This window comes from Ylistrum balloti, unplaced genomic scaffold (assembly GCF_031769215.1).
Source record: "Ylistrum balloti isolate Yb309-2 unplaced genomic scaffold, AGI_CSIRO_Ybal_v1 Utg370186, whole genome shotgun sequence".
Taxonomy (NCBI): Eukaryota; Metazoa; Mollusca; class Bivalvia; order Pectinida; family Pectinidae; genus Ylistrum; species Ylistrum balloti.
Window position 1 is genome coordinate 14,995 of NW_026782169.1, and position 24,298 is coordinate 39,292.

At 33.4% G+C, this 24,298-nt stretch overlaps 2 protein-coding genes across 3 annotated transcripts; one reads left to right on the plus strand and one right to left on the minus strand.

Annotated features, from left to right (window-relative positions):
* Positions 1 to 12,595: 12,595 nt before the first annotated feature.
* On the minus strand, positions 12,596 to 13,920 carry LOC132551213 (uncharacterized). Its single transcript, XM_060215327.1, has 3 exons — positions 13,877 to 13,920; positions 13,509 to 13,600; positions 12,596 to 13,150 (listed from the first exon to the last, which is right to left on the minus strand). The coding sequence occupies exons 1-3, from the start codon at positions 13,881 to 13,883 to the stop codon at positions 12,596 to 12,598; spliced, it is 654 nt and encodes a 217-aa protein (XP_060071310.1). The 5' UTR covers positions 13,884 to 13,920.
* A 676-nt stretch (positions 13,921 to 14,596) lies between these two features.
* On the plus strand, positions 14,597 to 24,179 carry LOC132551209 (uncharacterized). 2 transcript variants are annotated; one of them, XM_060215324.1, is made up of 6 exons: positions 14,597 to 14,692; positions 15,708 to 16,067; positions 16,471 to 16,571; positions 19,814 to 19,930; positions 20,408 to 20,539; positions 21,325 to 24,179. In XM_060215324.1, the coding sequence occupies exons 2-6, from the start codon at positions 15,776 to 15,778 to the stop codon at positions 21,631 to 21,633; spliced, it is 951 nt and encodes a 316-aa protein (XP_060071307.1). In that variant the 5' UTR covers positions 14,597 to 14,692; positions 15,708 to 15,775; the 3' UTR covers positions 21,634 to 24,179. The 2 variants fall into 2 exon arrangements, with proteins under 2 accessions (XP_060071307.1, XP_060071306.1); XM_060215323.1 differs by lacking the exon at positions 16,471 to 16,571 and adding an exon at positions 18,196 to 18,296.
* The last annotated feature ends 119 nt before the right edge of the window (positions 24,180 to 24,298 follow it).

The following is a 24,298-nucleotide window of genomic DNA, read 5'->3' on the forward strand; positions in this document are numbered from 1 at the left end:
ATATTTTAGATTTGGTAATATCACAAAGTCATTGAAAAAGGCAACTGTGATTCCTATCCCCAAACAGGGTAAAGATACGACAGGTCCCTCCAGTTACTGTCCAATATCACTCACGAGTTGCGTTTGTAAAACTCTAGACCGGATTAATTTGGTATCTGGAATCCATTCACATAATATCACCAGGAAGAAGGAAGATGATAGGAAATACTATCAGTAATGCACCGCTTGGCACGAGAGATTTTCACTTAACACGGTAGATTGGTCCCAGTCTACAGTATCGAAATTGTAGATAAAAAATTGAGATTTATAATGTTTATCTATCGGATATGACTAGTTATTAGAATTTCACAAAGGGGAAGATGACCTTACGTTAGAGTTTGGCTCAGCAATTTTTTTACAATTGAAATGAAACATAGCCACAGATGAGTTCTTGTCGAATATTGGTTAAACGGAATGTATGGTTCGTCTCACCGGCGAATATTGCTCTTCTGTCGACGTTTGGTGGTTCTAAATGTAAATGAATTAAAAAAAAAGATTCGGGTGATCAAGCTATTTTTATGCACACGGGTGTATAATGTACATATCAAGATGGATAACTCTTCCAGACTTCAGCTAACAATTAAGTCTCCGATTTTATTTCAACGCCGTCTTACCATTCAAAGAACACTGTGTCGGAGTCACGCTCTAATAAAACATGATTTTTTTTTAATAATAAGGAAAAAAATCAAGTGAAAAGACGATATATATGTTATTTATCGTGTTTGTGATCCGGTTTTATCCATGTAACATTTTTCGTTTCCGACATTATAATCATCAGAGTAAAACGACAAAACAACTACCTCGTCGTTTGCGTAGTGTGTGAGTACCTGCTTTGCTGAGACAAAACCGTCTACCTATGTATGAATTTGATTATTTAATTAGAATACACAATATTGATGAAAACCTTGTTTTCTACATAAACATCAGATCTACCTATGGTCTTTTATACATACTAATTACTGATTTAAATATACACATGAACATGACTGGAGTATAATATATAGTTACATGTACTTTCGTTTTAGCTGTGTTTAACAAGCAGAGTAAGGTGATATTCTAATAATCAAACATTACATGCAAAACTGTCCTGGTTAATATATTTCTAGTATATCTTTATACAAGTTTTTGATACACTTTGATCTTGTAAGATTTTGTTTTAAAGAGAATATGTTTAATGCACTTAATCATATATGCACACGTTCATGTAGATATCGAGATTTCGAATAATTTGTTTTCAGTGCTGTTTGAATAATCAATAATTTGTTTTCAGTGCTGTTTGAATAGTAATTTTGGATATATTGAAATAACACATAGAAAGATGGAAAGCATACTTGTAGTCAATATAATAAATACAAATTCAGAAAAATGAATATGTGATAATACATTTCTTAATGATATTTGTTATTTTTTATACTTTTTAACTCCATAAAGTTTATTTCTATACAAGAAGGTTATGGCAACAATTTTTAATTGGCACAAAAATCTTATGTGACCTTATTTTAGTGAAAAATCAAAAACATTTTCTTTAAAAAAAAACCATGAAATACAGAAACATTGATGGGGTGTTCGTTTCAAGGATGTTTCAAGGATTTTGGAAAATTTGAGGTGTAAGTGGGATTATGGGAAAATGTTTGATATGAATATTTACCTTTTGAAGAATGCTGTGACTTGACCAACTTTTTGAAAACAAGAGACCCATGAGCCCTGTAGCACTCACCTGGTTTGGTTACACTGTAATTGCTTTATCCAAACTGAAGGCAAATGACAAAATGCTTTCATTTCACGAAGGATTAAGACGCATTTTCCATATTTGGCCCGGCCCTTCTGCCCCAAAGGGGAGGGGGAAGGGGATAGGGGAAAAGAATTAGTATTTATATGAAAATGGGTTTCATTATCTAAGGATACTTCAGACAGAAGAATGTTCAATTTTAAATTCCCGTATCTGCCCGGGCCTTCTGGCCCCACTTGTATAAAACATCTCAACTTGAGATTTCCTCAAGTCGAGATTTTCCTCAGCTGATATCTCCTTGAAAATATCTTATATGAAAATTCCTCAAGGAATTTCAGGACATCCTAGCCGATGCCTTCCTCCAGTTCCTTGAGAAAATTTTATACAAGCCGTTTTTGAGGAGATATCAGCTGAGGAAAATCTCGACTTGAGGAAATCTCAAGTTGAGATGTTTTATACAAGTGGGGACTGATGACCTACTATTTATACCAACTGGTTCCCCTTCTTCCACGATGCTTGTGGCCCAATTTAGACAAGGAACAAGATGGATTTTGAAATCGTTCCCCTATTTGGAACCTCTACGCTTAACCCAGATAGATCCATAGTTTGTTCCCAATTTAATCCACTTCACCTAAGGATGCTTCAGACTAAATTTTGACAATTTATGCAATTGCTACAGATTATCGATTGATGTTGCGCGGATACTTGATTTCGTTGATAAAAATATTTCAATAAGTATGCTTAGGAATGGACAAATGCTTGTGGCTTTAGTTAATTATTTCAGAACAGAATACTTAAAAACACTTACGAAAAGTTGATTTTTTTTTAAATTCAAGAAATGACGGTAAAGTTGATTAACCGTTTCGATATGATAAAGAGTTGATTTGTACATCTCATTCATATCTGTGTTATAATTTTCAGCACGAAATTCTAAAAGTCTGCGTAACAAGAAATGGAGGAACATCATAGAATGACAATTCGGCAACTTTTTTCAGATCTTGTAAAATATATTGACCCAGACAATGAATTGAGAGACGAGATGAGGGATGGACGGATTTTTACCACCCAAATGATAGAGCAAATTGACGTATGTTGTTTTCTTTACCTTACCTTTTTCGCGCCATGCTTATCTCTTTGAGTTTATAGCCATCCATTTTTGGCTTTGTCAATACTGTAGCATAAATTTGACAACCAGAAAATTCTAAAACTTGTGTCACACCAATACACCGGATATTGGTACTAGGCAAGTAGTAAATAACAATATATATTAAGGTTAGTATTTTAAGGATTTTCGTTACTTTAGGACTCCAATCATAAATGAGGCTTGCAATCACCTCCTTAAATCAGCGTTTGTTTAAGCCACATAATATGATACTTGGACAGATGAAATAACAGGTCTTCAATTACTATAAGACGCATTATACCTGCATGCGTTTGTATCTGAAATTTTACTCCACTTCTTGAAATATATTTAGTTTAAAAACAATTGCCATAATCACCAGCTACATGTATAGCGCAAATTATTACGTCATTTAAGCCCTTTCACAAAACAGAATAATGGTCATGAATCTATAGTTTACACTTACTGGATGTTTACACCGATCACCGAAGTTAAAAAACAAGCTTTTTAGACAAACATTTAAAATCTATCGCTAGATTTAATAAAATTGTGCGCATTTCTAAATATGATGTCTTTAATATATACAGGCAGATTTTTATTTTCACAAAGAAGTAAGTTTCAAAATGAAGCTATATTTGTAAGATTAAGGAAAATCAAATGTCTCTGGTATTCATGATTGTGATTGTTAAAGAAAATTAGACAGCCTTTTAACAAGGGTTTCCACAAGAGCATCCGGCGTCATCAGCCAGATTGATACGAAATAAATCCTATTTCAAAGCACTTCGTTGATAATGTAACATTGTATGCATCATTATCAACTTTCTGTCTTTAAATCTATCGTAGACAAAAGGGTTTGGCTGGTTTGTAGTTATGGAAGATTTAAAAAGATCTAGATGTAATATTGTGCATTCCATAGTCAAAGAGTTGATAAAAGAAAGGAAGAGTTAGTTTTAGATTCTACATAATTCAGGAGTTTGAAAAATCTTGTCTGTTTCTTACCGGATAAGTATTAGTTTGACCAACTGTAAGAAGTAACACAGATTATTAAAAGTCAGGAGTTAAACCACTGATGCATTTTGTTCTTTCTACAGTCAAAACCAACAAAAAGCGAGAGATGCAGAGAGTTGCTTACTAAATTACCTCAACGTGGACCAGAAGCTTATCATGTATTTCTAGAGTATTTACGAAATTCTGGACATAAATTTGTAGCAGATAAAATTATGAAAAAGGAAAGTGATATAAGGAAAATGGAAGGTAAACAGCAGAAAAACACCTTTTCAGTATCTTCAGATACAGGTACAGATACTGCAAAACATTGCCAAGGTGCTTCGAAATGCGAAGGCCTGAAACATGAAGAAGATGAAAGGGTTTCGACCGAACATCTAGACAAAGAAAAATGTTCGCCGAGTAGGCCTACTGAGGAAGACGGTCATATATAAATACCTCGTTTCAATAGCACAACCTCTTTTTTCACTATGATCAGGCGATTTTCCTCGACAGAATCCCGAGCCTTTATATTTGAGGTGTTACATGACTTGCAGTATTAAGGGAGCATATTCTGTGGACCCCCTTTAAAGTCTTCCTAACCTGACGTTTGTGATATATAAGTATGTGTGTGCCATGACAAAAGTGGGTTCTTGGTTGAAAACTCTAAATTATTTATACTTTGAGGGGAAGTAATGAGATAGATATATATCTCATCTTTTTATTTTCAAAGTTGAAAGAAATATTCGTTATATCAGTATTTGTGTGACTAAACTGTAAGTTTGCGAACGAACAGAAAAAAGCATATGTACCATATAACATTTTGCTGTAGAATAGAAAAGCGTGTGAAAGTAAACTAAATGTAATTATTTCAGCCGAGATGGTTTAAACACAACCACTTTTGATCATAAATATGTTCAGATTACTTTCTGTTTAATTGATAACTATACGGTATTATTCAGAAAAAAAGATATGCGCTGCATTACCAATTGTGGCGTCAGGGTTAGATAAATAATACTGATAATAAAAATAGCAGCACATAATTGCAGATTACATGCTGCAATCACAATATGGACCAAAGAGATATTTTGCCAATATGACCAAGTTTAAGATTGCAAGAAGAGTTTCTGCAATAACTGTAAAAATATTTGATCATGCGATAAAATGGATGTTGAAATAAAGTATATAGAAATTCGTTTCATAAACAATGCAATGAAAATTCAAGTTATAATTGGAACGTCAATGACAGTTCAAAGACACACAGAATACCGTAGCATCTTTCGGTAAAAAATACTTAAATATTTAACAGCATCTACGTCTCTTCTGAGTTGTACGAAGTCGTTTGGCTATCCAATTTAAATCCATCATGCTGCAGGACGGTCAGGTCATGTTCCAGGAAAAAAATTGCCGCTCTTTATTACTCTCTTAATATGATATATATATATATATACATGATGTATAAAAGAAAATACAGGTAGAGAATTAATTTCTCAAAAGGAAGGTGTACGACGTCGAATGATATAGCCAGCACGAATGTTTTAGGTGTTTTATCATACCCGAATCTTAGAAATGATTATTACAGTATAAAGGTAACAAATATTATTATATGGTACAAATGCAACAAATATTATTACAATGTACAAGAGACAAATCAAATTGTACTAATGTAAGAACGAGATATGTTTATAAGTAAAACAGTTCAGTTGATGCAATAAGAGTTGATATGACTAGATCTTAGCTAGAATGGTGGTTTTATTTCTAAATACACCTTTGTAATACCAATCATGTTTCAATTCATTATATGTGATAAAGTTGAGTAACAACTTTCTCGTGTGCATATATATGAGAGTTTTTTTGTATTTTTTAAGCAGTGGCGAGTGATTAAATACGAGTTGTTTTTTAAACTGTCTAGAGTGAGATGATCATACGGATGTGAGGGTATGTGGATGTGCCATTTACCACCAAGTCATGATGTAAGTTCGGACACTATTGAAATTCAAAAATCTTTTGCAACATGAGAACATAAACTAATAGGGTGATCAACATAAATATATTTCACCTATATTGCAAATTGTTTATTCCACAGAAAGCTCTATTAACCTGTTCTATTTTTCAATTTTCATTGGATTTTTATTGATAAACATATTCGTTTCGTGTCAGTATCTATTATAACTCATGTGTCGTCCTGTTAATAGTGAAACATGTACCTAAAACATGCTCACTGATTTCTTCTGTTATCGCGTTACAACAGGTTTCTGCTACTTACCCAATATCTAACATTTTTCCACAAAGAACATCACTTAACATGCAAACATTATAGTATGTAAAATATGTGTTTAATATGTGTTATATGTCTTGTTTTTATAGTCAATCTAGTTTCCTCTACATAGTCAAATACTAAATCCGGAGGTACATATAAGACAAATATATCTGTTTTAAAACAGAAGACTATGATAAAAATTGTACATACATATTAGGTATCCGTATTTGGATGTATTGAAATAAAAACTGGACCACTGTCAGATCCTCTCAAAAGGTAATACCAGTATCGTACATTATAATGTTCAAAGTATATTACCACAAATACACATGCAGAAGATTTTACACAAAACACACAAGTGAGTGGCACTTTTTTAGCACAATTTAGAATTAGATACAGAAGTGGTATTTAAGTATCATCTTATGCTAATTTATACTGAAACTTGGCTTAATCCTTTAAACGAAACATCACATGATCTTATGCTACTTTGAATTTTCGTCGGGGTTTATCTTTGAGGATTTTGAGGGTATTTTCAATCCACAAATAAGCAAATTTTTTTTAATTTAACTATATTTATCCACGAAATAGTAATTTTTTGGATAACCCATGAAAATCAAGCTCCCACGGAAATATATGACTGTACAATAGATAGATACCAAATACAGTTTTGTTTGTTTTTGTTTACCTTTTTTTCAATGACCAATAAGGGAAACAGCATATCTGCAGAAATTACTGTAAAATCATATATTTTCCTGGTGCTCAATTTTCGTGGATTTTTAAACAAATACTAATTTACTTCTTCCATACTTATTGTAAAATGTAGTACCTTGAAAGAACACTTTCATAATAGAAATCTAACAAAGGGTCCGTTCTGTATATGTATATACATTGTATGTACATAGAAGCTAATTTTCAGTTTCTTTTTATGTGTTAAAAGCATACAATGTTAACAAAACAGTTCAAATTTGTCTGAGATTTTTATTTTACTATGACATACTAAACGGTTCTAGTGGATATAACCTTTGATTAGTTTGTCAAAACGAAATCATCAATATCATCAACAGACAACAATATCTTGATTATTGATTGTTACCAATACAATGTATTTGCTCACGTGTAAACAATTATTAATTAATTACTTACCCATACTCGCTCTAAACTGCGTAGAAATACTATATTTGTCTTTAGTTGAATGTAGATATCCATTCACGCATTATTGACCAACGTAACATATACGTACTTTAACGGTATTCGCAAAGTACTTACATGTATCAGTAATATGAAATTTAGTCCCTAGTTAATATAATATACTTGTCCTTAGTATGGACATATTATATACTTATAATGATTTACCTTCACTATAAATACTGTACCTATTATTTTTTATGATTGCTATGTCGCCATATTGTACCATATTTACATTCTTACAAATGGCAAATATTACTATAACCGATGTATGCGTCAACTAGGCTTTAAATTATTATATATGTGCATGGCATAATGTATTTACATCTTTTGTGAAAATTGTGGGCCTGCAACACCTTGCTGGTAGGGCTATCCCCAACCCCTGTGTGCTGTGGGCCTACAAACTTATCATTATATTGCATAATGATGTTGTATAGTGTACTACACTTATATTCTTACAAATTGCAAATATGACTATACCCAATGCATGCATCAATTGGGCTTTAAAATGATGATATATGTGCATGGCATAATGTATTTATATTTTTTGTGAAAAAATTGAGAGCCTGCAACACCTTGCTGGTAGGGGTATCCCCAACCCCTGTGTGCTGTGGGCCTACAAAATTATCATTACAGTGCATATCTTGCACAATATTTTACTCCATGTGCATGTACAACTATCTTATTATGTACCTATATACTTTATTATTGTACTTACTATGTATCTATGCTTAATTATACCAAATGTTATGTTATATGTTATAATATTCTATACTCTCTGCACTCTTCAGTTCAGAGGTAATATAGGGAATTAAAAACAACTCATATCTAATTTGCACGCGACTACATTTCAAACACATGATCAGTACTCGGATTGTAATTTTATAGCTGCCACCAGCATTCCTTTTTAGTTGGACCAGATATGTGAATGGTATAACATTTTAGGAGATGGTTTTACATAAGCTTTAAGCTTGTTACCAAATCCTCTTAGTTAAGATTTGAATTATATGTTTATCTAAATGTTAAACATTGAATAAAATATTGTTTAGTTTATTTTTGTTTGTATTCCACCAATGCTTTAAAAAATGTTCTAAACTACCATTGCTGACTTATGTTTTATTATCAAGAACCAGTGTTTATTGGATCCAATCCGTAACATTTTCTGTCAAAGTTGCTATATACTGAGGACCACTCCGTAAGATTGTTTTACTTCGTATTTGTGAACATCATAGGAAGATGATCCTAAATGATATATCACTTAAAAGTGGATGCTATTGACGTGTCTCCCTGAAAAATTTATACCTTAGATTGCTTATTTATGACCATGACAGCACCATACATATATTATAATACAAATTTCGAGTGTCACTTAGTATCACGATGTGCTTCACAGTCAGATAGTGTCCATAAACCAGTAACTTTGTAAGTTTAAGAGAGCACCTGCCTTTCGTGGCCGTCTAGGTCCGCATCCTGAACAAGTACAGTGTTAACAGTTGCTTATTTATGTTTTGTTGCCATCTCACAACCAGATAATCGTGTTTGCAAGTTTGTCCTCATCTGATGGATTGGTTCTTGTCCCGTAATGCTCTTGCTCTAATATCTAGGCTAAAGCATTGGTACAGTCTTCGTGATTACAGGTGGTATACACTGCTGGTGGACTTTCAGTCCCTGAAGCTTGTCTTGACCTGCATGCAACGTTTTAATTCCTTCAGAATATAGACACTGACTTAACGTAGCTCCAAAATCAGATATACAAATATATAAATATATGAAATTTATTGAATTATGAATTAGTGTAACACGAATCTAGATTTTGATATTTCTTTAATCACTTTGAATTTTCGTCAGTTACCTCAATGCCAGACTTACAAAATTAAGACCTTAGCATCGCTGACGAGTTCTAGATGGACGAAACAGCTGCATGATGCAGTTTAATTGATTGGCTCTGCTGTATCTAACTCTATATAAACTAACATATTAAATATAAGTACATGAACACAAACCCATGTCTTGGGAGGGGCAATTTAGGGTGAGATATGGGGGTTCACTTCACCATTTATTAATGGTGATATGTTTTTGACTTAATGACAATTTTCACTAAAGATTCCTTACCTGATGATTGACCCATTTTCCTGATGCAATGGTTTTGAAATCATTTGTTGTCAATTTTGCATTTCCTATCCCTAACCTCCCACTTATAGATCTCGACATCTTACTGGTGACGCTCATATAACTGAATCTGGATCTGAGACCTGATATATGCATTCCATCATGACAGAAGAAGCTAGAATTATACCTGGCACAATATCATAAGGGTTAACTGTAGAAAATGCTGTTGGATTTGGTGAATATTTTGTGAGGATTTGAGCACAAAGATCCAGGTCTTTTGGTGATTGTTTATGGAGTTTCAGGTAAAGAGACAATGGTGGAGACTCAGATGCTTCTTATACCATGCTATGAATATTCTTTGTTTGAGGTAAATGATAGATTGAACATTTTCTGGTAAGAGTTTGGCACATCAATGAAAAACTTTTCAACTACTTAGCTGTGTATTGGGTGTTTTGACATGACAAGTACTGTCACGAAAATCTACAGGGTTTTCTTCTTGTATCCTATTGAATTTGCCACATAGATTTTTTTCCGTTTTTCCTTTCTTTGTTTGCCAGAATCCTTGAATGGATCTTTTGTGCTAACTTTGTGTAGGTCATATTTCCGTATGGACCCAGCAGCCTTTGGGGGAATTTTGTGTCCATTTCTTTTTCCGGTTTTCGGTTCTTTTCAAATTGGCTCTTATTGTTCTGATAGAGGACCTAGTGGATATGGTTTTGCTTCAGAGAGGGATTTCCGTCCTAGTAGTTTGTAGTTGAGAGGTCTAATTAATATCCTTATTGAAGGACCTGTTTGGATTTGAAGAATCCTTTTTTGGTACAACATATTTCCACACGTTCTGTGTGCTCTGTAATGTCTGTCTCCCCTCCAGCTTATACACGCATTTTCCTTTTACTTGGCCCACTTTGTATGGTCCTATGTACCGTTTAACCATTTCGTCCCTTCTCTGTTTTACTTCTTTGAATTCTTCAACAACACTTGGTCACCTGCATGGAAAGGAGCATCCTTCTGTTTGTTGTTATAATAATTCTGTTTCTCCGACAATTTATCCACAATTGAAGTCAAAGTCTTTTTCCTAATTTCCAAGAGCTGAACAAAACACGTAGTCCTGTCAGTTATCACTTCATATGATAAAGCTTCAAATGGTTCGCCTAATGTTGTTGGTCTATTCAAACAAACAGGAAGGGACTGTTTTTTACCATATACAGGATACAAGGGAGTCTCCTTTGTTGATTTATGTACACAGGTTCGTGTGGCAAATGCCAACATCTGCAGATACGTATCTCAATTGTCGTGCTCACATACTTTACCAGAGAAACACACAATGTCTGATTGAAACGTTCTGTGAGGCCATTGGTCGGTCGATGATAGGCTGTTGTTACTGTGATACTGTTATCATGGCCATGGTAAAGTGAACCCCCTACCCCCTCCTAAATTTCCTCACCCAAGACATTTTTTGCAATTAATGTGTTTATATGATTGATTCAGGATAATAAGTAAAACAAATTGGTGTAAAAAGTTAAGTAGTAAGAAAGTAGTGAAATGCTTCACTTTACTATGGCCATGGTGAAGTAACCCTCTCCCCTGCCCCACTCTAACTTTCCTCACCCAAGACACATTTTTGTTATATATGTGTTTATTGGAATTAATAAGACTGATTGGTAAAAATATGGGTTAAAAAGTTAATTAGAAAGAAAATAGTAAGATGCTTCATTTTACCATGGCTCAGTCCCATCCTAGATTTCCCCACCCATATTATTCTTCAGTTTTATCATGTTGGGAGGAACTTGATTAATCAAAAATTAAGTGAAGAAACATTGATTTGAAACAACATATAAAGTGGCTTCACTTTACCATGGAGGGGGATGGGGTTCATTTCACCAGAATGGTATTTTGACCCCAGTTCATTTTCCCATTCTTCACAATACCATGCTACACCGAAACCCAGTCACCTTTTGACTAGCCCAGGTTTACCCATTACAGGGACATTATAGCCTCTGTAGCTGGTGAGAGAAAATAGGCAACTTTAGTAGATCTTTTTTCCATATTCCAGTCAAGAACTCTGCACAAAATTACTTTTGTTTTACTTGTAGCAACATGACTTTCAAGTTCCGGGACATCATGTCTTTTGAGCCGATGTCTTCTTCATTCATTTTTACCAAACACTTGCAGGTAATGGCGAGTAATGTTCACGAAATAAATTTATAAATTGTTGTTTGATAATGAAAACCTGTCCTTGGAATTCAAATCTTTTTTATTTTGTAGGAAATATGTTACTTTTAATATGTTTCATCTTAATATCCATCAAAAAAAATTTAAGAGAGTTTATGGGATGAATTATGGTATGATGTTGTCCATTTGTCCTTCATAAACTTTTATTTGTCAACAGATCTCAAAGTCTCCAAGTCAAAGTCTTTCAGCTTAAACACCATTACATTAGGTTTCGGTCTTTTGTCATGTGGAAGAGTTATCCCCCCTTCTTGTGTTTCATAATGTTAATCTCATTAATGTTTTCTCTTGGCTTTGTACTGTTCTCTTTGACAGACATGAAATTGTGTTTTAATCATAATCTCATTATTAATCAGCAACTTTTAAGGGAGTAATTACCTATCAAAGATATCCATAGGTTGTACAAAAGACACATTCTGTGATATGAAGTCCTGTCTACCTAAAAAGCATTTTAATTGGATATTTTTGGGGGGAGTATGCATGATGTCTTCAACATTTCAAACGTTTCCAGAATTCTCATCTATAATAAGGTTTTTTAAGTTCTTTTAAAACTTGATTCAACCACTACATCCTGATATATTTTCCGGAGTGGAAGTGTAACGCAATCATCCCTGAAAGAGTTACTTCCCTTCCATTTTTTATCATTAGTTATTATCTTGTCTAAAAATCTCATTTCCGAAACAGTCACAAAACTTTGAATACTCAAATTAAATTTGAGAACCTAAATATGAAATGGCCATATATCGGTCATTTCACCTTCTGATCAAACTTGACTGTTGACTAAACATGGCCAAATTCCAAGATGCCAACCTGTTGGTTGTTAACGTTAATTTCACCATCAGTCCTAAAATGAGGTAGAAACAAGTCACAAAACACCAAGTATGAATATGGCTAAGTTTAAAAGCAACTTTGTCATTTTTATGTAAAAGTCATTTTCATTTCAAACTTTTTTTTTCTTGGTCTCCTTTTTAAAGCTTTCAAATTTCATGTTGAAATTCTCTAGCTGTTTTTGCCATTCTTCGTGCCTCTCCGACTGTTTTCTGTTATTCAATGATATATGAACACCTTCATTCGGAAAGTTACCCTCCTTTTCAACATAAGGATTATTTCCATTTTGCGAACTGTAACAATCGTCTGTGTTTATCCATGTATCAGTTTTCTCCTGTAATGACAAACGGCTAAACTCAGACCTATGTAGTCCTTCCATTTTCATTTCAACTCTACCATACTGATTTGTAAAATTTCTAGTCTTTATGTCCTTTCCAGCTGATATATTATTTTCTACATGTGAGTCTTTTATATCTGGAATATAACCACTTTTCTGTTGATCATGGAATTCATGTTCATTCTCTAAGCTTTTTTCGCCAACTTTCTGATCTCTTTGGCGTTTTGAGATATTGACAGTTGAAGTTTTTGTCATCTGTTTTTTCCTTTTTTTTGGTTTTTTCTCTTCATCCTCAGAACTCCACAACTCCCGCAGACTAGGTTGTCTTTTCTGCAAATATTAAAAAAAAACCAAATTGTTAACGGCTGACTTCAGTCATAGTAAATGACTCATAAATGGAAAGTAACAAGACATATAACCCTATTTGCTTTGGATGGTATGTGACGGACCTTCTGTATTTTCTTCAGTGATACATCCACCAGCTACCTATTCTACAAGGAGATCCCAGCTAAAATAACCCTGGCTCTTCCCAATAAGGCCTAAAATTGAGAAAGCTTCTGGTTTTTTTTTATCCAACTTGGTAGTCAGCTATTGCAGGATTCTTTTCATTCCTTTCAAATTTTGACATATTAAGATGACAAAACATGACACTTTGTATTAGACGAAGCTTTGCATTTATCATGTGTACCTTCTTATCCTTTTTTTCTTCAGGCTGATATTGTGAAAGCTGCTCATCTCTGTTTTCCGCTTTAATAAATCCTGTTAAATGTACTTGTCTATCTGAAAATGAGAAAAATAAAATAAACATGTAAAATGATGATACAATCCAATGTATGGTAGCAGGGTAACAGGTACAAGCCTTCTCTATTGTCAATACACTCCATACGCCAAAGTGTATCGACAGATGAGGCTTGTACATGTGGCATGGACTTGGTAAATGTGCCAAATTTGTTTTTTCTCTGAAACTGATGTGACAAATTAGATGTATACACTGTATATAATTTACGAATAAAAACGATTGTTTACCTATATTATGTATGTAGAAGTTGAGAGTACTGGTCATCTTATTGGCTTCGGCTGGCGGGAATTTCCCTTTAGTCGAGCGGTAGAGTGTCGGCTAGAGATCGAAAGGTCGCTAGTTCGAACCCCATCGGTAGAAGGGTGTTTTACATTAATCCTTACTGTCACATGAGCAAGCGTTATGACTTTTGGCACTGGCAGACATTGTTATGTATTAAATGTATAAAACTTGAAAAGCATAGAGATTTAAAAGATATATTTTATAAAAGCGGTATCATATAAGGTATTCCTCGTGTTAAGCATGCATCATTCCTTCTACATGCACCTACTGTAAACTAAAATTGTACTTTCGCTTTGTGCAACAACTCAAGGGAGGTCACTCTATCAAAATAACCACGCGGTCTTTATATTAAAGTCCGTGGTATGATTGGGTAACTTGAAACTTCTTGAGCACTTACTTGGGATTGTGTTGATTTTTTCGAGATGAAATTGCCTGTATCCGTTAAAAAATAAATTTGAAACGCGTTTCAAATACAAAAATGTTGACATTTTAGGTTGACGTGTACATACGTGCTTACACGCCCACGCGGTTCTATATTCCTTCTCCTGTTTGTACCCAAAACGCATTGATAAATCTAGAAAGATTCCGAAAATAGTTTGGTCGTGTGACAGAAGATGTTTGTAAGCAGTTTGTGGACAGATAGTCTGTATGGAAAAGAGTTGCATCAACACAGATTGTAAATAATGCTGCAATTCGATCAAGAAATGACTCAAACACTTGCTATAAAGTTCTGATCCATTTGATGATTCTACATAACCTTGTTCCGTGTATGTTTGGTAAAGATATCGGAGGTAAGTTAAATCTGGAGTGAACAGCACAGTAAACGGACATTTTTGTTCCGATGAGAAACAACTGACATGAAATCTAGAGGTTTTTTTCCATATTTCTTAATCAGGGACGTAGATAACAGTTATCCCTGCTTAAATCTATAGGCTTCTAGACGAATTGTATTTTGTTAGTTTTCTTTATTGATTGTTTCCTTCTTCTTATTTAAAAATTTACAATTTTGGTTTTAATGCTTTCACCTTCAACCTGCCACCAGACACCAATCAGTGTTTTGATATATAACATCTTTCAAATTAGGACTCGGCACAAACCTTAAATGGTTGGGAACGTTCTTGGAGTTAGAACCCCAACACGTCCCCTCATGCAGAGGATAAAATCCTGTTGATGTTGATGCAGTTCACTTTTAGCTTTCATTAACCATCGAGTATTTATAGGTTAGTCTAGAGGGTTCTGACTCATATTTTTTAATAACCATTTGTTTCATCTGACTAATAACATCTTCGATACTCCAGGTGTTTCCATCACTTTTGTTCACTTCACCCCTGGAACATTTCATCACAAATTTGAAGGTTCCATGTGAATAAGACGAGAAGACTATTTTGATCCTTTTTAATGTACGTGTACACAAAACAAATCTTGAGGTCTTCAATGATATGTTGTTCTAGTTTTGAAGTTAGATGTTGCTCATTGTAATCTTCAAAGGATCATATCAGTCTGTAATTGGTCAGATATATCTCCTGAAACATGCTTTAGACCAATCTAATGATTTCACTTTTGACTTCCAATTTGATATGAAATGTACCAGGGCCAGTTGCAGAGAGCAAAAGTGTTTGTAACCCCTGCAGTGTTGAGGATGGACAGGCAAGTGAGATATACCTTAAATGTGCATGATCTAAGTGTAAATATATATATGGTTTTGTATAAAGCATTCTAGAAATATGAAATGGTATATGTACATAAACACTCATGTTAATTTGTAAAGTGATAATTACCAATTTTCTTTTCCTCCTTCATTTCCAGGTACATCTTTAACTTCATATTTTTCAAGAAATTTGACAAAAAGTGTTGAAAGTAAGTACTGATTGACCATGGAGATAATCAGTGTGATAATATTTTGTGTGATTCTGTATGTGTTGTGGAATTGTTGTGGAGGAGGTAGCAACAGTAAAAGATCTTCAGCTTCAAAATCAAGGGAGACAACTGGTGCAAAAGGTGCTCAGAGTAACCTGTATCCAGACCTCAGTCAACTCCAGAACAACAGTTTATTTCGTATGTTTAATGGCAATAGCTTTGATTCCATCCTTGACAAGTTCAGCACGCTCGAAGAGGTTCAGACTGCAATACGAAAAGCTGGGCTTGAATCCTGCAATCTCATATTTGGTAATTATAGTAATTTTCTAGTTAAATTAGAAGTCACATTATAATTCTCATTAATTTTGATACATTACATATTATAGATTTTCAACTCAATTACATATTTAACAGAAAATAAAGAATAAAATACTTCCCAAGATATCTGAATTCAATATTATTTAGGAAAGTGTATAAAAAAAACTTTGAATAGTAAAATAATATTTTGCACTTTATGGTTTTCAAAAACGTCAAAACATTCTCTATAAGAATCCTAAGTGATTTTTTAGCATGCTTATAATGCCTCATATTTCTAATATATGCATATATATCACAGATTTCCTTTCAGTGGAGATACTAGCTTGGTCTGTCTACACATTCAGAAATAGACCTGTAGTTTCAGACATGTTTTTGATTACTAATCTGATTGTAGGAGTTGATTACACTGCCAGTAATCTACAACAAGGCATAGAGTCCTTCAACGGCAGATCCTTGCATGACACTCGCTCAGGAACACCGAATCCTTATCAAAGAGTACGCCAGCTATGTTGAGCTTGTATTTCATGCTCTAGACATATGCATGCTTAATGAGGGATAAACTATAGTAACAGCCAAGGGTTCATATTGAGATTATGAAAATCAAACTTTTTTTCACTCTTCAGCATCTTTACGAACATAAATAAATTCATATTTTGTGAGAGTTTAGTAAAGATTTTTTTTTTCAAAAACAATAGAATTTTGCTCATTAACCAATTTAGACTAGATTTGGTGTTATTCATACCACATTTTGGGAAAAACCAGTAAAAGACATTTGACATATTTGATGATAAGGACCTTTATATATCAAAACTTTTTGGTGTCCAAGAACCGGACCATGGAAAAGTGGTCATATCTAAAAATGTGCTGAAAATTTTAACATTTCTGATGTTTGAAATGTTATAATATTTTCATTCTGCAATATTTTGATACATATTTAAGGTAATAATTTGCAGCAATTCCTTCTTATTAAAAGAATATCATCATTTGATAGTGTAAAATGGAGATTCTGCACAACTGTGATGCTTTTGAAGAAAACTTTACCAAATCAACGTCTTATGTTCCGATAGAAAGTGAACACCTCAATTTATCATTTAAACAAAATGTGGAATTTTTCATAGATCTAACTAGATTGATTTACAAATGTTTGCACAGCCCTAATTGAATCATAACAGTTTTGCGTTGTTATAAGCAGAACAGAATGAAATATTTGTGTAAGTTTTAAAATCGATAGAAAATAAGCCTACTGAAGTAATATATTTGTTACCCCAGCAGAATTTTAGTTAATAGCATACATACTTGTGTATTTACCCAATACTCTATGTAAAATCTCTGATCCAGTGACCTTTCAGGTCTGGATTTCCCAATGCATTAATTTACTTGGTTTGGCTGGGGGTATTCCCACAAATTTTCTCTATCCAAACTGACCACAGGAGAGATATTTTGATGTTAACAACAGTTTTAAAAGTCATTAGAATGAGTTATTAAAAGGTACAGAACAGATATAAATTTTGTAACCTGGGCAGAATATCGCTTTAAATATTGTTTTGATATTTTTTTTTTTTTTGACAAAATATTGAGCCCTGTCGTACAATTGTGGTTTGTGATTGTGTACACAGCCTCCCTGTACAACAAATTTCTCAAATTATCTCTTGGCTGTTAAAATAGTTTTTGCATGATTGCTGAACTCTTTCTAGTTATGAAGTCCTGTAATAATATATTACTAGAACTTATGCTAATTCCTAACTAACTTTCTTGCCCTTTTCAACACAACCTTGTCATCTTCAGTGGTCTCAATGTTGCTTGTTTTTTTTTTCTGAAGGATTCATACATTTTGATTTCTTTAGAAAAGTTTTGAAGAAAAAAAATTGCTTTTTGCTACACAATTTTCACAAGTAGCTGTATACATACATGTTCTATTGTACAGTATCTGTTTGCAAAAACACTTTGGACATACTTTGGAATGTACATATCTGAAGCATCCCAAAAACCTTGATGTCATTTCTTTGTCTGCATCATTGAAACTCTTTGCATGAACAGGTTGTTATGTATACCTGTGGTATATTGACTTCACGTCCGTTAAAAGACAATTATTGTAGATTTGTCTATTTGACCTTCACAGGCATAGACTACACAGTCAGTAATATGCACACAGGTCAAAGGACATATGGTGGTAAAAGTCTCCATGCCATTGGACCTATGTTCATGAACCCCTATCAGCAGGTGAGAAAAAATTTCATACTTAAATGTCTATATTTCTGCCGCACATGCAGATCTTTTCACCATTCTGTTCTCTACTGCTGTAGGGGATTAAACGAGAAATCATTTCAAATTAATTTTATTTAAATTTTGGGGAAAAAAATGGAAATTTTCATTGTGTCTTAGGACTGTAGGTATGTTATATTCATGTGTGACTAACATTTTCCATGAGAAAAAGGTGTCTGCAGTCTTTTTTGAAAAGGCAACAGAATGTTTTTATTTCAAATTAAAATATCAAATAGATGAAACTACACAAACACTTTCAATTTTTTCTCATTAATAAGCAGGTATAGAATATGTACTTCTCTAATACACACTGAAAGGCACCTTAAATTTTGCATAAATACTTAAAAAAAGACTGCTTTAACAGGAAGAATTACTTATCTCTTAACCTATATATTAATTTTTGTATGAATAACCCTCTCACATTGACACCAGAATTAAAAACTAACCATTTTGATTGGCATGGAGATTTAAGTGTGTGAAAAAAATACCCAAAAACTCACTTCAGATAAAAGTTACTTATTTCAACTTAAGCATATTCACCCTTATCCACGTTTTTTTTCTCTGTTTGTGAAATGAATACAGAAACGCACAATACACTTGTCACATTTCATATTTCCTGGGTTGATATACATGTAAATGTATGTAATAAGATATATACTAGGGCTCTTGATCTGCCAAATTTGGGGCCCTATTCCCAATGCAAAATAGTATCTTTTTTTCCCAATTTAGACCCCAAGTTCTCCCAATTCAAAGGAAAACATCATTATTTTTCCCAGTTCTAAGGGCCCCGGTCCCAAAATGGGGTGTGAGAGCCCTGATATGCATGTTTTTTTTGTTGGTTCGAAGACTTCACAAAAAAATATGAAAGATAGAAAGGAGTGAAAGCAGCAGTGATTACACAGTAAACTGCATACTGGGTTTTATGGGTGTTTTAAAATGTAAATATACATTATTTTAAATGGATCTGAAAATAGACTAATTTGAGTTTAAGAACGCTACTGGTGCCCACACACGTTCCTGGTATATATAGAGCAGCCCATACAGGAAGTAAATGTGACAAGTGTACAGTTCCTCAGCAGTCCAATATACACCAGTACCATTTAACAAGAAAACTGCTTTCTCTGGAAACATGTATATGAACAATAGATTAAAAACACAATTTCATTGTACATACCCAAGTATATGTCAATTTTCAGAAAAAAAATTCATTTAGAAACTTTTTTTCATTTTGTATTCATTTTACTGAAAATATTTAATCTGTATAATATTTAAGAATATTTGTGTTTAAGAAAAAACATACATTTTTTTTTAATTTGAAAAGTTATTATTTTGGAAATACATGATTTGATTCTTTGTCTAAAGAAAAAAACCTGCATGATAATTTTTCAAATATTGAAAAATGTTCTGACATAGATAGTAAGGATGCTAGGCAATTACCTGATGACAAATATCATATTTATCTTTTATTTCTGTAGGTCATTTGTATTCTTGGAGAAACACTGGAACCATTTGATGAAGACGGAATTATTCCAGCCTTTGGGTTTGGTGATATCTCAACCAGAGATAATGGAGTCTTTTCTTTTCGATCAGAAGTAAGTGACCAGGATTATGTTAAATACCGTAACATTTTAATGGTTAAAAAAATGATAATTGTAGTAAAATCATATGATATCCTGCAAATTGGTTGTCGGTTTTATAACCCCTAAAAGAGTCAGGGTCATTTTAAATGGTTTTTTATTGGTATCTGTGTTTTACCTCTCTGAAAACAATGCAGAAGGACCATCACATTGACTTTAATTTAAAATAATCTTGAATAAACAGTATCTCTGAAAAATCTAACAGGACAAATCTCTGACATTTAATTTTTTTCTTACTTAGGAATACAAGAGATCAATTTGATTCTAATTTTACAGACAATTCTTTATTTAGACTTTTTTTCCTTTTTTTTTGAACTTTGGACTTAAAAATCTGAGTCCAAAAACAGTTATGGGATCACGCCTTCATTTACTCTGTATTTGATGTTTTTATATTGTTTGAAATTACCATGACCTGTGAACTTTGACCTTTAGGGTTATTGCCATGGATTTCATGATGTACTTGAAGCGTACAATCAGATTACTCCTAATGTAAGAATGAGTGGTCCAACAAACTTCGCACCCCTCATACGTCAAGCTATCGACATCGTGAAGAAAACGAAATCTGTGAGTATGCTAGTTAACAGAGTTCCAGATTCTACATGGAATTATTGATTACTGAAGCAGTACAAAAGTTTTCTTTATATAAATCTTTTAAAAAGTAAACCAACAGAAATTTCTTTCGAATGCTACATGTATATCAATAGGCTATTTATGGAATTTTTTGATATCTTTGAACCCCAAAATATTTGATATTACTACAGCTTGCTTAGAAATTGATTAAAACTAAAAAATGAAATATAAAAATAAAAATTCCACCCTCTTACTCCTGGTTTTTCTATAAAATTTCCAGAATAACCCCCCCCCCCCCCCCCCAACACTCCATTTTTTCAATGATGTAGTCTATGATATGGGTCTTACAATAAAAAAAATATATACATTATTAACTTTATAATAAGCCCATGTTGGCCATTTCAATGTTAATCCTTGCATAAAGTCAGTAGTTGGAACTGTTATAGTAAAATAAAACAGTGCTGATTTATAATTCAACAGAACCAATATGTTATATGCTTGGACTTATTAACTTTATACCAATTATAAGCTTATTGTTGAATAATTGTGATAATTTTTATTAGTCGATTCAAAAAGATAGAATTTTGTTACAAAAGTGTAACATGAAATGAAAAATGAACTGGGACCTGGGCTTATTAGCTGACATGGGTTGATCGTAAATCATTTCCCTTATGGTCCTAACAAAACTGTTTACTTCATAATAGTGTTGTTCTGAAAAGAATTAACAGTAATATTGTCAATTCTGTGTCTGTATTTATTGAATGTCTAATCTGTTACAGTATCATATCCTGGTGATTGTTGCTGATGGTCAGGTTACCAACGAGTCCGACACAATCAACGCAATTGTCGAAGCTTCTAGATGGCCCCTTTCGATTGTGATGGTCGGAGTTGGTGATGGACCGTGGGAAGTCATGAAAGAATTTGATGACAGAATTCCTCAAAGGAAATTTGATAACTTTCAATTTGTAGAATTTAATAGTGTGATGACTTCGTCAAGGAATCCCCAGGCAGCATTTGCACTCCAAGCTTTGATGGAGATACCAGACCAGTACAGATTGATACAGAAACATGGACTGCTCAAGTTTTAAAGATTTGATGTGACTTTTCTTGTGTATGACTGTTGGATGGCAATTTTTTATTTTTGTACTATGGCGTGATCTTATGGAGTTATTATGAGACTGCAAAATCATTTATTTTCATGGGCCTCAATTTTCAATTTTTTCCAATAGATAAATTTTTCATGGACACTTGATTTCAAGAAAAAATACACCCTTATATGGTCTACTAACACTAATTTCAACAACATGTACATTTATATGTATTTGTAGACGATAAGTACCCATAAAAAAATTTAAACTCCCGTTAAAATGGATGATTTTACAGTAAAATGTATTTAATTTTTCGTCAATGTGAAAGTTGATTCAATCAAGATGTGCCTCTCTTTTCAGAATACTTGTTTGTACGACGTGTTTTTGGGAAAAAATATTTTATTTTCATACTCTTTCATAAATAATTGTCGATGGAGAACACAAAGTCATTCTATAATTTTTTCATCTAAATATACTGTACACCAGATTTCACATTTTAACTCAGATTGACATGTCACTGTTAACATACTTTTAGGGGTAAACTGATTTTCATGCTGAAACATGATGGAGCTAGTTGTCGCCTCTATACACTGTTGATAAATTGCAGTTATTTCTGATGCATGAATTCATCATTGCACTAATTTGCATTTAAAGTGATAACACACTAAAATTTGGTTGAACTAAATGAAGTTTATGAATGTTTAAACATTGATACACCTTGAGGTCACTGTGACCTACTTTTCATACTGAATTTGTTGTATTTTGTTATGTTTCAGTGGTCATTATATGAAATCAATTACTTAATTTATTCTGTGCTTGTGATTTTGTTTAAATATCTTTGTTTAGCTTTGTAGATATTTGTATCGTCAGACCATAATTCCATAGACTTTTTCATTGTCTGACCTTACCTCCATAGACTTTTCCATTGTCTGACCTTAGCTCCATAGACTTTTCCATTGTCTGACCTTAGCTCCATAGACTTTTCCATTGTCAGACCTTACCTCCATAGACTTTTCCATTGTCTGACCTTACCTCCATAGACTTTTCCATTGTCAGACCTTACCTCCATAGACTTTTCCATTGTCTGACCTTAGCTCCATAGACTTTTCCATTGTCAGACCATACCTCCATAGACTTTTTCTTTGTCTGACCTTACCTCCATAGACTTTTCCATTGTCAGACCTTACCTCCATAGACTTTTCCATTGTCAGACCTTACCTCCATAGACTTTTCCATTGTCAGACCTTACCTCCATAGACTTTTCCATTGTCTGACCTTACCTCCATAGACTTTTCCATTGTCTGACCTTACCTCCATAGACTTTTCCATTGTCAGACCTTACCTCCATAGACTTTTCCATTGTCTGACCTTACCTCCATAGACTTTTCCATTGTCAGACCTTACCTCCATAGACTTTTCCATTGTCTGACCTTAGCTCCATAGACTTTTCCATTGTCTGACCTTACCTCCATAGACTTTTCCATTGTCAGACCTTACCTCCATAGACTTTTCCATTGTCAGACCTTACCTCCATAGACTTTTCCATTGTCAGACCTTACCTCCATAGACTTTTCCATTGTCAGACCTTACCTCCATAGACTTTTCCATTGTCAGACCTTACCTCCATAGACTTTTCCATTGTCTGACCTTACCTCCATAGACTTTTCCATTGTCAGACCTTACCTCCATAGACTTTTCCATTGTCAGACCTTACCTCCATAGACTTTTCCATTGTCAGACCTTACCTCCATAGACTTTTCCATTGTCAGACCTTAGCTCCATAGACTTTTCCATTGTCAGACCTTACCTCCATAGACTTTTCCATTGTCAGACCTTAGCTCATAACAATATCAATAGCTTTCTAGACTTTTCATTTATTTGACCTTTTTTTCCTAGATAATTATCATCCTTAGGTCCATCTTGTTTCATCATACTCAATAGTTTAGAATATTGTAATATATATACCAAAGATATGATTTTATCAAAAACTGTCTGAAGAGAATTTGTAGGTTAATTATATACCCAGTAGAGCCGTTGTAAGTGGGAAGCCACAGTTTCTCCACATCGAATCCATGACTGTCATTATACATGTTTTTGTATACTCAAGTGATCAAGTAATTCTTAAATTAATGATTCAAATAATCTTTTTATTATGAGTCTTTGTTGCTTGTTACTAACACACAGACCTCCATAGTTTTCCCTATATCATAACATAATGTTCTGCCTTCAAATGTATGAAGATGGTTATTTGTCAATGTTAAAAGATCAGAGGTATGGGGAGCAGGGATATTAATGTCTTTCATTTTCTAGTTGTTTTTTATTCAGATATATATTTATGTATAAAATTTAGATGTTGAAAACTTACCCATTTCAAAGTTAACATATTAAATTCTATGTTTAACCAGTCTATTCAATAAATTATGTACACTGTACAGAAATATTGGGTTTGTACCATGCTTGTTGAATTTGAAACATCTTATGTACTGATACATAATCAGGTCAAATTTGTTAAAACCTGTAACCGACTTCTTCAGGAATATATATGAGTAAACTGCATTTGATTTAGAAAAGATATCAGATTCTATCTCAGTTATCAAAAATTAAAAAGGAATAATTAGGAGGGGGATGTATCTCATGTTAAAACAAAATTGGGAGCAAAGTGTTG

Coding starts and splice junctions, on each gene's coding strand:
- LOC132551213 (XM_060215327.1), bottom strand. Junction 13,151..13,508: donor AAGAAAAAAAGGATAAGAAG/GTACACATGATA, acceptor TAATATTTGCAG/AAAAGACAACCTAGTCTGCG.
- LOC132551209 (XM_060215324.1), top strand. CDS start 15,776: ATGGAGATAATCAGTGTGATAATATTTTGTGTGATTCTGTATGTGTTG. Junction 16,068..16,470: donor ATCCTGCAATCTCATATTTG/GTAATTATAGTA, acceptor ATCTGATTGTAG/GAGTTGATTACACTGCCAGT. Junction 20,540..21,324: donor TCGTGAAGAAAACGAAATCT/GTGAGTATGCTA, acceptor AATCTGTTACAG/TATCATATCCTGGTGATTGT.